At 34.2% G+C, this 12,772-nt stretch overlaps 1 protein-coding gene across 1 annotated transcript in view; it reads right to left on the reverse strand.

The window, feature by feature from the left end:
- Nucleotides 1-637: 637 nt before the first annotated feature.
- EYS (eyes shut homolog) overlaps nucleotides 638-12,772 on the reverse strand; it is a 1,675,061-nt gene continuing 1,662,926 nt past the window's right edge. The window contains 2 exon segments of the mRNA XM_063097631.1: nucleotides 638-1,824; nucleotides 7,109-7,270. Coding sequence (XP_062953701.1) covers nucleotides 638-1,824; nucleotides 7,109-7,270 — 1,349 coding nt within the window.

The raw sequence follows: 12,772 nt of genomic DNA on the forward strand, positions 1-12,772 counted from the left end.
TGAGTATATAAATGTAACTGATTTGGGGGCATTTATTTTGTATCCTGCAACATTGCTGAAGTTATTAACCAGCTCTAGGAGTTTTTTGATAGAGTCTTTAGGTTTTTCTATATATAGTATCATGTCATCTGCAAATAGAGACTGTTTGATTCTGTCTTTTCCAATCTGGATTCCCTTTATTTCTTTCTCTTGCCTGTTTGCTTGGGATAGTACCTCAAGTACTATGTTAAATAGTAGCGGAGAGAGTGGGCATCCTTGTCTTGTTCCTGTTCTTAAGGGAAAGGCCCTCAGTTTTTCCCCATTCAGGCTGATACTGGCAGTGGGCTTGTCATAAATAGCTTTTATTTTAAAAATTTTACAGATGAATAAATACTAAATGAACTAATGGAGTTAAAACTTAGGAATTAACATATTTACAGATAAATTGGATGTAAGAAAAACAACCAAAGTCTTTAGCTATATTTTACAAGTTTGTCAAAAAGATATGTTAACATTTGGACTATTGCAGGTAACAGCAAACAGTTGATTCCCTGTATACAATGTACCAAAGAAATAACTATCAAAATAACTACATTTACATATATGTTTTGAACAGAACCATATTAAAATGGTCATTATTAACTTACATAACGTAATTTTATTCATCTCCATTATAAATATTGTATCCTTCTGATTTAATGAACTCAACTTTTTTGGGATCCTGAAAAAATACAACATCTTTAATTTTGCCAACAAAATCTCTTTTAAAAATCTCTTGAGTAACAATATTTACCTTTCGACCAAATTCGAAGCCGCCTAAATAACAAATACCATCATAGTTTAGAGCAACAAACTTTTTGCATGGATCAATATCCTCAGAAAGAATTAGATTGTTATCTAGATAGGCCTTGATAAGAGTCTGGTTTTGAATTATAACTACATGGTGCCATTTGTTACGACATAATGTGCCATTGCTATAGTTCATAGGCACAGAGATTCTTTCTCCTAAGTTAACTGCAATTTTCAAGGTGTGATTATGGAAACCAATTGCCAGAAAATCATTTTCTTCACTTTGAGCTTTTCCCATCCATACAATTAAGCCTTCTGTTTCAGTAGTACTGAAATTTAAGGATACAGAAGTAAACTGAAGATTTCTCATTTTGTAATTTGGGTCAATGTATTTAATGTAAGAATTACCCATAAATTTTGCAGTTGAAAATAAAGTTTTGTTTTCACAATACCTTCCCACCCAACCCAAAGTACACAGACAAGTGTAAGAAAATGATTGGTCAGGTATACATAGAGATTGGTGGAGACAAAGATTATTCAAGCAGTGCACAGACTGGTTACATGTTTTTCCAGCCCAATGTGGCAAACATATGCAAGAAAAAGTTGTGCCATTTACTATACATTCCCCTCCATTTCTGCACGTGTTGTACCCACAGGCTGTCCCGTCACAGTCACCTACATTTGAACCACCTGTTGCTCCTAATTCAGTTAACTGTAATTCTTGATTGTTTATAATAACTTCTCGGACACAGCCTTGAAAGCCTACAGGTTCATTTGCTATTGCCACAGGATTTACAAGATTTAAAGATGGTACTCCTCCAATGTAGAAATCTGTGTTTGTATCCAGGGAACTCATTTTAGTGGAGGCTTTTTCTGTTACATTTATCCCATCTAGATCCAGGTAGCCTTCTGCACCAACTCTTCCTGCTTTAATCATATGCCAAGTACTTCCATTAATAGTTACTTTTTGGAGAGTTTCTAGAATGATAGTTCTGTCACCAAGGTTGTAGCGAAGTTGAACAGAACCATTTACTAAAGAAATACATAAAAAGTCACCTGCCAAGAAAGAAAACAGTTTAATTAGTAAAATTCTATTTCATTAAAAACTATTGCTCTTTCTGGCTACTTGGATAAGTTTTGGTTTTGAAGAAACTAAACAAATCTTGAACACAATTATGTTAGAGTTCTATTTCCACTTACAGATCAAAACATAAATGTATACATTCATACACACATACACTGTATTATTTCACTTTGTTTAGCAATTGGCCACATAAATTTTCTCTAGTTGTAGATAGTTCTCAGTGAATGTATTATAGTACTAAGAGTTTTTTTTTTTTAAGTGATTTTAGCTAAGGGTGAATGTTTAAAGATAAGTAACTTGGATGTTTTACTTCAAGCTACTGATGCTGTTTTTGACAAGAGATTTGGGAGGTAGGCAAGGGAAAAATATGAAAACAGAAGTTAATAGTGTTGCTATAAAAAGCTCTTCTTAACATTGCATGTGCTCCAGACAAAGTTTCAGCCATGCCCTTGGCTTCAAATTCTATCTACAAATACACAAATCCCAACTTGAAATTTCTATTTGGGTGTTTTAAAGGCATTTCACACTCCAAAATTCATATGTTAGTGTGTGAACTTTCTCCCATAAACCTGGCCTCTTGCAGTCTTCCCAAATGCAGTCACTCCCTCATTCATCCAGTTTTCCAAGTCAAAAACTTAGGAGTGATCCTTGGTACCATCCTTTCTTCACTCCACACATAAGCTATCACAAGGTAAGTCTATAATCAAAAGGTTTATTAACATTTTGGCTCATTGTAAAAGTTCTCAATTCAGTCCACTTTTCTCCTGCTGCCTTAGTTAAATTTACTACTGTTTCTAGCTTGATTTGTTGCAAGAACATCACCACTTTTCTTCCTTTCTAACTGATATTTTCTAATCTACACTAAAGCTAAAGTAATCTTTTCAAATGAGAGCCTGATCCTTATGTTATCTTTTGATGGTATTCATTGTTGGGGCAGGTACCTAAATTCTTCAACATATCTATAAAGGCTCTGCACATTCCTGTCTCCTCTCCTCTGTCTCCAACCTTAGCTGGGGTGTACTCTCCCCCTTCGCTTCTTGGAGTTGGTCAGGTTTTTTTTCTATCAGCATTTAATATCTTTATACATTTTATATATAATACTTAATATCACTATATATTTTATAAATGGGTTTCCCTTCACAATATTTATCTCATGTAGTCATGTGTAAACAAATCTGAAGTTGCAACGAGGCATTCAGAGGAAAAGTAAAGGCAACTCTACATGCCTGGGAAAAGAATGCAGCTCTTCAGTGTGAGATTGCTTCAGGAGAGTAGCAATGTGGTTTACATGATGAACCTTAAAGAAATCTCCCTCTCCCCTCAAACATTTTCCCCTCCCTTTAACGTTTCACAACCTTCCCTTTTCTTATCCAGAGATATTTGGTTCTATATTACTCTTATTTCCTCTTCTTCAAAGTGCTGTACATCCTCACCTCTCTCCTCCCTCAAATAGTGTCCTTTCCTTCTATTTCCCCCTTGTGGTCTATACCAGACCATTTTGGGATGGCTCTAAGATTTGGCAGCTCTACAGTCCTACACCCATCAAACTATGGTTCTCTGGTTTCGATCATTTTTCTCACAGAAAATTCTTAGTAAATATAATCCTCCATATCATTACATATGTGATTATTTGATTAATAGTTGCCTCATCCACCAGTTTGTAGGCTTCATGAGCACAGTGTTCTGATTTGGCCCAACAGTTTATCCCCAACACCTAGCACAGTGTCTGACACATAAATAAATGCTCAATGAATGTTGAATAAAGAAATATCCTTTGTAGGGTTGTGGGGTGAGATGACTCAGAATATTTCTCAAATATTAGTTTTAGTTTGAAAGCAAAAACATCTTGTTCCTATAATGATATGTAAATTGTTTTTTAAAAGTTTCCTAATGAGGAAACTCCATTTATTTGCATTTTAATTTTTTTTCTTTTTTCTTTTCTTTTTTTGACCAGTAAGGGGATTGCAACCTCGGCATGTGTGGTCTGCACCACGCTCAGCCAGTGAGCGCACTGGCCATCCCTACATAGGATCCGAACCTGCGGCCTGGGTGCTTCCAGTGCTGCACTCTCCTGAGTGAGCCACAGGGCTGGCCCTGCATTTTAATTTTTAACATGAACAGAATTTTAACTATAAGGAAAGAAGCAGCATTACAAATTTTCAGGTTATGTAAGAAAAATATACAGATTTCATCATTTATAATTTTATACCACAAGACACTAGAACAATAAAACAATCGATATTAAGTTAAAAAAAAGATTATAGCACCCTGAACACAAACTAGTTCTTCACAGTATTGTTGAAGAAGCTTCTTTTGCTACATGAGTTATAGGGTGTCCTATAGTAAACAATCTTATAGTGAAGAGCTGTATTAGAATAAAAGATATAAATGGTTAGGAAAGCTGATGCTGTAGAAGAAAGAGCAAGGAGAACAGCTTCTGCAAAGGAGGGCTGATTTTAACATAGTTCTGCTGGTATGTCCTTGTCTTATGAAGAATTGAAAAAAACATTTCTCTCTCTCAAATAAATAAATAAATAAATAAAAATTAGCTATAGAAGCCAAAATTGCTCTTGTGGGTGTATTAGCAATTTTTTTTTTTTTTTTTCAAGATTACTGGTAAGGGGATCTTAACCCTTGACCTGGTGTTGTCAGCACCACACTATCCCAAGTGAGCCACAGGCTGACCTTTTTTTTTTTTTTTTTTAAGTCAGATTTTATTTCAGTTGATTAGAATATGGTGCTCTACTTATGGGTCATGAGTACAGATTGGCTTCAGAGTAAGTGAATGTAATGGACAGTTTATAAGCTGAAAAACAGCTTATAAATGGGATGAAGACTGTAAATAAATTCACCTTGGCTATCTAATGCCTATTTAACCATGGCTGGGTTCCCCTCTCTCTGTTCTGCCATTGCTTCCACCCTATCACCTGCTGCTCCCACTGTGTATTATACATCAGAGAAACCTTGGGAGAAACATTTGTGAAGAGACTACACAAACAGCATATTAGGGAAACTTACATACTTTTGATTCTCTGGAAAAGGAAAGCAAACTTAACTTTAACATTTTATTTCTTACTGTTTAATCGTTTGAATATGCATTAACTTCACATAGTGGATGAGTAGTCTTTTCGTGATACACATTTGTCTGGGAGGATTATAACTACATCAAAATGAACTCAAGCTATCTGTGATTAATTTGTGCTTAATACAATATTGGTAATTTTTTATATATAAAAAAATCATTTTAAGGTATTCAATTTTTAACAGAAACAGATGAATAGGGGCCAGGATCTTATGACTTGTATCTCTTTAAAGTGTCTTTCCAAATCAGAGATCTAAAATCAAGTAGGATATTTTTCAAATGATTAATTTGTTGTAAATTTTACACTATTTGGGACTACTCAAAGTATTACCTTCTAAAAAAGACATAGAAACCTTGTTAATTGAAAATTTGGTTTTTTACATATGAAAATCTAATTGACTTCTGATATCTAAATTTGTGGGTTTTGACATTGTGTATTAAGTGTTTAGGCTTTTTTTTTTTTTTACTAATAGCTCCTCTTAGCAGAGGATCAGCTCTGAAGGCATGGTCAATATTTACATTAGACATAGCTCTTAGAGAAAGTACAAAGTACAGGACAGTCACCTGTATTTTATGCAGCCTTAAATGAATGGAACAGACTTTACATAAATTTGTTATACCACTTGATTGTTAAAAAAAAGTTTATGCTTTCTGGTAATTATCTTTAGGTTAATCTAAGAACGTAAATCTTAGATTTTTTAATATATTAAAATTTTCATAATTTCCTTCCATGTGTCAAATGTGGCATCAATTATGATGTGAATGTCTCTTTGTAAACAGTGCCTAATGGTAGAAAAAAGGAAAATCTTGATTGTCATAAACTGAATTACATGAATTGAATAACAGATTTAAGAAAATATGTTCTTGCTCTCCTATGGTTATTAATGTGTCTGAGCTTTATATTTCATATACATAAACACAAATATGTATCCAGAGTACTAATTATAAGACTATAGTATAACATTCCTGGTCAGTAACAATCCTGAAGATGTCATGATTTTCTGCCCTTAAACAAAGGTCTAGCTTATGTTAATTTAATGTTGAATTTTTAAAAATCAGCAATGTAACTGAAGCTGATTGTCTTTTAATGTCTTGATTTATAAACAGAAATATTCTCTTTGTGCATGGTTCTCCCTATAAATCACATAAGGAGATTTAGATATATCAATTTAAAATCAAATATCAAATCTCAGAAGAACAAATCTCTTCTAAGGCATATTTTGTAGCTCAATCATGTTATCTTTTTGTCTTTGAAATTATCATCTTTTCTCTCTTTGGAATTATTTTGAAGGTGCAGCAGTACATTAAGATGGAACCACTTTGTTCTAATTCCTTGACATCTTCATCATTTAGCAGCAAATTAAGACACTTTTATAAGAACTTAGATTAGATTATGAAAATCAGAGCATTATTTCTGTTGATTATGAGGCAGAATAAACTGATTTAATTATTTCTCGATACAAAAAGTTTATCTTCTGAGAAACAATACAAAAAGCCAAATGTAAAATCAAAAAAATATTTTGCAATAGAAATGTATCTATATATGCAAATGTCTTTGTCAGAATCTGGAAAAACCCATTATGAAAATGGGAATCAAGGGTGAAATAATAAAACCTCAAACCTCAAAAATCAATTTTTAAAACGAGGATACTACTTGGATATTTTTATTCCATATTTTGTTGTAAATATGCACCTTTTATAGTTCAAAAATGTTTTAATAAACTTATTCCGAAACAGATCCTAGGTTTATTTGGATGATGGAATACCTTAAATAGAATTTTTGTAGCTATAAATGTGGATGGATCCACATGAAATATATCAGCCATGCCTTCCTTTTAATTTTTATGTACATATTTTGTCCCTTTTGACATAGGATTATCATGCATGGCTTTAACCTTTTTTGATGGGATCATAAAGTTGAGCATGTACTCTACTTGGATTTTGCTAACATTAATTCCAACAAAGCTCTTGCTATTTTTTAGCATTTATATTTGAATCCAAATTCATAAGCATGCACTTGCAGTGACAGTAGAACCTAAAAGTGTCAAATGTGTACATATTTTATAGACTAGCTGACTTAAAAAAAATTAAAAAAATACTATCACACATTACTTAATAGACTATTAGGAATTCATTAAGATTTTTTTTTAAGGCAGAGATTCTGTCAACCTTACCTGATTGTGCTTTCAAGTGTTGTGCAGCATAAAATAGGATACCATCTGCAGCAAGAGGCTGAAACTGCAATTGGATATGTGTCTTTTTTCTAATATGAAAGGAAGCAAAAGACATCCAGGATAATTCATTGCCTCTGAAAGATGCATCACTTATAGACAAAGCTAAAAGAGAGAGTGCAAGAGAGAGGAGGGAGAAAATTACTGTCATCTGCTGAATTAAAAAAATATATTGCTCAAAAATATGAGGGGTCTTCAAAAGTTCATGAAAAGATTTGTATTATCTTTTAATTCTGCTTTTCCACAAACTTTTTGAAGTACCTTGGTACTATAAACTGCTGACATAATTTTATCATTTAAGAATTAGTCTTTCAAGAATTGCTTATAGGTAAATACATTTAACCTTCATAATTTTGGGTGTCTGTTCTAATCCCACTAATTTTTTAGGTTTTTGTGATGGAATCCATTATTGAAAAGCCTTCTATTAGTTCTGTTAACCATGCCCCTTTTGGATGGTATTATGTGACACAAGTCTTCTGCTGTAGATTGTATTATAGAGAAGCATCAGATACATACTTGAGATTCTTGGGAATGTCTTAGATTAATAATGCTTTCAGAAAGACAGCTCCAATAGTGGAAGATAGAAGGCATCACTATATGAATTATCCTTCAGCTTCTATTTTTCTGATTCAGATAGAGGGTATAATCAAGATGATAATATAAATGGACATAAATTTCAGTTTACGTGACAATAATTTAGGTCCATATCTCTTTGTAAAGTGCTAACTCTTGGGTTTTACTTCATCAGTGGTAAGCTTAAGAAAATTCATTTTAATGTGAAAGTATAATCATACAGATTTTACTCGCTGCTTCTGTGTATAACTGATTGGATGGGAATTAAGAGAGTAGGAAAGGAAGTTCTGCACAGTTGGCCATTTTTATCTCTATGGATAAAATATCTCTATATTCCTTTCTATGGCCATTTTTATCTCTATGGATAAAATATCTCTATATTCCTTTCTTCCTCTTCACAATGGTAGGGGTAAGAATCACCAGTTGTTGCTAAGAATGCAAAGTCCTATATCACACTTTTAGAGGGACTGATTTATTAAAGCTGGGATGGGGTCCAGGAAGTATATTTTTAATAAATACCCCTGGTGTTTCGGACATAGGCATTCCTTGGACCACATTTTCATAAACACAGACTTAAATTTTATTTTAAGAATACAAGGATTATATAAAAAGTGGGTGTCCTTTTGAAATTGTTTTTATGAGTATTACTAAGTAATACATGATATTATATGACAGTCAATATAGAAGAGTAAAGTCAAAAAAGTCAAATTTCATTGTTCTTTCTCCTCCCTTAGCCACAGGAACCACTGTTAACAGTTTATTGTATATTTAGCTAGACTTTTTTTTTCCTGATGCACATACTATTAATGTGTGTGTATGTATAGTACCTAATTTATTTTAAATAAATAAAACAATATTATAAACTATGCATAGGGCTGAACCTGTGGCTCACTCAGGAGAGTGCGGCAATGGGAGTGCCGAGGCCGCGGGTTCGGATCCTATATAGGGATGGCCGGTGCGCTCACTGGCTGAGCGTGGTGTGGGTGACACCAAGCCAAGGGATACGATCCCCTTACCGGTCACAAAAACAAAACAAAACAAAAAACCCAAAAAACAAACAAACAAAAAAACTATGCATAAATACTTGCTTTTTTCTTTAAATAATCTACATGAAATTTTGATATTAGCATATTTTGCCTATGCTGCCTTTAAATACTTGCATAGTATTTTCATAAATAGACTTTATTTTTTGGAGCAGTTTTAGGTTCACAGCAAAACTGAGAAGAGAGTACATAGAGTTCCCATACCCCCAACCCCACACATGTGCAGCCTCCCCCATTACCAATATCCTCAACAATGTTTATCATACAAATGTACAATGGTACATGTGTTAACAAATGATCAACCTACATTGACACGTTATGATCATCCAAAGTCCATCATTTATGTAGGGTTCACGTTTGATGCTGTATGTTTTATGGATTTTGACAAATGTATAATGACGTATCCACCATTATATATCATACAGAATGTTTTTATTGCCTTAAAATACTCTGTGCTCAATATTTAACCCTTTCTCCCCCCCTAGCTCTTGGAAACCACTGATATTTTTACTGTTTCTATAATTTTGTCTTTTCCAGATTATTATATAGTTGGAATCACACAGTGTGTAGCATTTTCAGTTGGCTTCTTTTACTTAACAATATGCTTTGAAAGTTCCTTCATGTCTTTTCATAGCTGGATAGCTCATTTCATTTTAGTGTTGAATGGTATTCCATTATCTGTATGCACCACTGTGTATTTATTCATTCACCCACTGAAGGACATTGGTTGCTTCCAAGTTTTGGTAATTATGAATACAACTGCTATGAACATGTGTATGCAGATTTTTGTGTGGACACTAGTGTTCAACTCATTTGGGTAAGTACTAAGGAACACACTGCTGAATTGAACGGTAAGAGTATATCTGGTTTTGTAAGAAACTGCTCAGTTTTCTTCCAAAATGGCTGTATCTTTTTGCATTCCCATCAGTAGTGAATAATGGTTCCTGTTGATCCACATCCTTACTAGCTTTTGGTGTTCTCAGTGTTTCGGATTTTAGCCATTCTTAAAAGTGTCCAGTGGTATCTCATTTTAATTTGCAGTTCTCTAATACATATGATGTTGAGCATCTTCATGTTTATTTACCTTCTGGATATCTTCTTTGATAAGACATCTGCTCAGATCTTTTGCTCATTTTTTTTAAATCAAATTTTTCATTTTCTTATTGAGTTTTATGAATTCTGTGTATACTTTGGACAACAGTCCTCTATCAAATGTCTCTTTCACAAATATTTTCTCCCAGTTTGTGGCTTGTATTATCACTCTCTTGAAAGTGTCTTTTGCAGAGAAGATTTTAATTTTAAGGAAGTCTAATTCATCAGTTCTTTCTTTCATGGATCCTACCTTTGATGTTGTATCTAAAAAGTCATCACCAAATTCAAAGTCATCAGATTTTTCTGCTATATTATCTTCTAGGAGCTTTATAGTTTTGCATTTTACATTTAGGTCTGATCCATTTTGAGTTAATTTTTGTGAAAGGCTTTATTTTTAGCAAACATTCTCTTCTTACCACAATTTCCCAGGATCTTTACATATCAATCAGTAATTTGTCTGTCTTTGAGCCAGCAACCTTGCTGTATTACAATATCTTGCAACAGAGACTCAATAGCCTGGGGAAATTTTCCTGTCCTTTGCAAGGTCAATATTTAAAACTGCAAGGCTTTGGAAAACCAGGCCCTGTGAAGTACATTTGCTTTATGAATCCTCTATATTTTTCACCCATACTCTTTAGCTTTTTCTATTGCATTTTTCATTTTTTATGCTTTTTTCTCTCTCTTTCAGTTTCCCTCTCTGTTTCCTCTGTCTCGGTCTGTCTCTCTGTGTCACACAAACACACATACACTTCACTTAACATTACACTTTTTTTTTTGAACCTCTTAAGAACAAGCTAAAGATGCGATGTCCCATAACTTCTAAATGTTACAGTGGCTATTTCTCCAAAATAAAGATATTCTTCTATATAATCAGTACACAAGCCTTCATATCAGGAAATCAACATTGGTACAACATTGTGATCCAATTCATAGGCACGATTCACCTTTCATCAACTGTCCCAACAAATTCCAACAACTGCCCCTAAACGGTTTTGTTTTCTTTTTTGGTCCAGGATGCACTCCAAGAATGTGTGTTGCATTTAGTTGTCATGCCTCCTCAGATTCCTTGAATCTGAATATTTCCTCTGCTTTATCTGTTTTCTATATCCTTGACAGTGTTTAAGAGGGCTTACATTCTGTAGAATGACCCTCATCTCAGATCCATCTGCTATTTTTGCATGTCCCTATCCAAATCATGTAATCTTTGCAGAAATGATGCTGTGCACATCAAGATGTATGCAATGTAGACTTATCTCAAGGCTGGTAATTAACCTTAATGATCTGCTTATACTTGTGTTTGACAGATTTCTTCACTTTAAATTCTCCTTTTTCCCTTTGTAATTAATTTCTATTTTGTGGGAAGACATTCCAAGATTATATCAGTATCCAGATCCTCAGCTAACCTTCACCTACCAGCAGCATTAGCCTTCACTGATGACTCCAGTAGGAATCAAGCATCTTTTGAGATGGTCGCATGTTGATTCTCTATTTACAACATACTTTTTACATTTATTCATTGGAATTCTACTAGTAAGTAAATGTATGGAAGATCTTTCCCTTTCCTTCTTCCTCACTCCCTACCTCCCTCCTCCCTTCCTTACCTTCCTTTCTATCAACATGGGTTCATTATTTTTATTCAGTGGGTTGTAATCTATTATTATCATAATTATTTTGCTTCTCAAATTCTTCCTGATTTGGCCAGTTAGAGACTGTTCAAGCTGATATAATCTCCTTACTTGTTTTTAGTCTGTACTGATTTTTTCTAGTTCTTCATAATAAAGCCTTGGTAGGTTGTATTTTTCTAGGAATTTATCCATTTCTTCCTGTTGTCCAGTTTGTTGGCATATGTGTATAGTATTCTCTTATAATCCTTTTTATTTCTGTGGCATTAGTTGTAGTATCTCCTGTTTCATTTCCAATTTTAGTTTTTTGAGTTCTTTTTTTCTTAATCTAAGCATTTGTCAATATCGTTGATATTTTCAAAAAAACTACTAGTTATGTTAATGTTTTTCTATTCTCTACTTTGTCTCTGCTCTAATAATATTTTTTTCTTCCCAAGGAAGAAACAGCTTTATTAGAAGTCTAGGCATGTCAGGAAAACCCAGTTCAGTCATAGAGAAGAGAAACTAATGCATACAGGGCAAGAATCTATTATTACGAAGTGTCCTCTTAAAAACCAAGCATTAAAATAAAACCTCCATCTAAATATCCTAACAGCAATGTTTCTGAGTTTAGACCAAGTGAAACATCTGGAAGCTCCTGGTGAAATAATGAGATTTTTGCATAATGGGAGAGCTCTCTAGCACTGCTGAATCTGAGCTCCATATAAGGTTATGAGTCTAGCATATAAGTAGAGGAAAAGATAAAGGAGATTTCTCATCACCCAGACAAGTTTGCTTAAATGTGCAGGTAAGAAAGGAACCCTAAGTTCTTGGACAGAGAGTAGACTGGGGCAGCAGAGGGATACTGGCTGAAGAAACAACATTTGGACAATGTCTGTCATGATGTGGAGAACACTGCGCAGTATGGTGTGAGTGCATCTCCAGCAGGTCCTGGGCAACACAGGCACCCTTCCTGAGGCCCCTGGAAGATAATCCTTTTTGTTCTGTTCTGACTTCATTCAGAGCAGAACTGCCAATGTTCAGCACCAAGTCTCAGGTCATAATTAGCTGAGCAGAATGGAGCGGCCATCCTATGACACCGTACCTCTCAGTCTAGGAGACTTCCTTTCTGGAGAAGTCATTCTTCTCAGACCAAGAGAGATTGTACCCAATATGGGCCCAATCTAGAAATCACTTCCACCTTCACATGAGCACCAGGTGGAGAGAATATTTCTCATGAGTCAGAACTTTAGATCTTGGCTCTTAGATGATGTCTCTTGGACAGAAGATCAGTCTGA

Source organism: Cynocephalus volans, chromosome 5 (genome assembly GCF_027409185.1).
Source record: "Cynocephalus volans isolate mCynVol1 chromosome 5, mCynVol1.pri, whole genome shotgun sequence".
Classification (NCBI taxonomy): domain Eukaryota; kingdom Metazoa; phylum Chordata; class Mammalia; order Dermoptera; family Cynocephalidae; genus Cynocephalus; species Cynocephalus volans.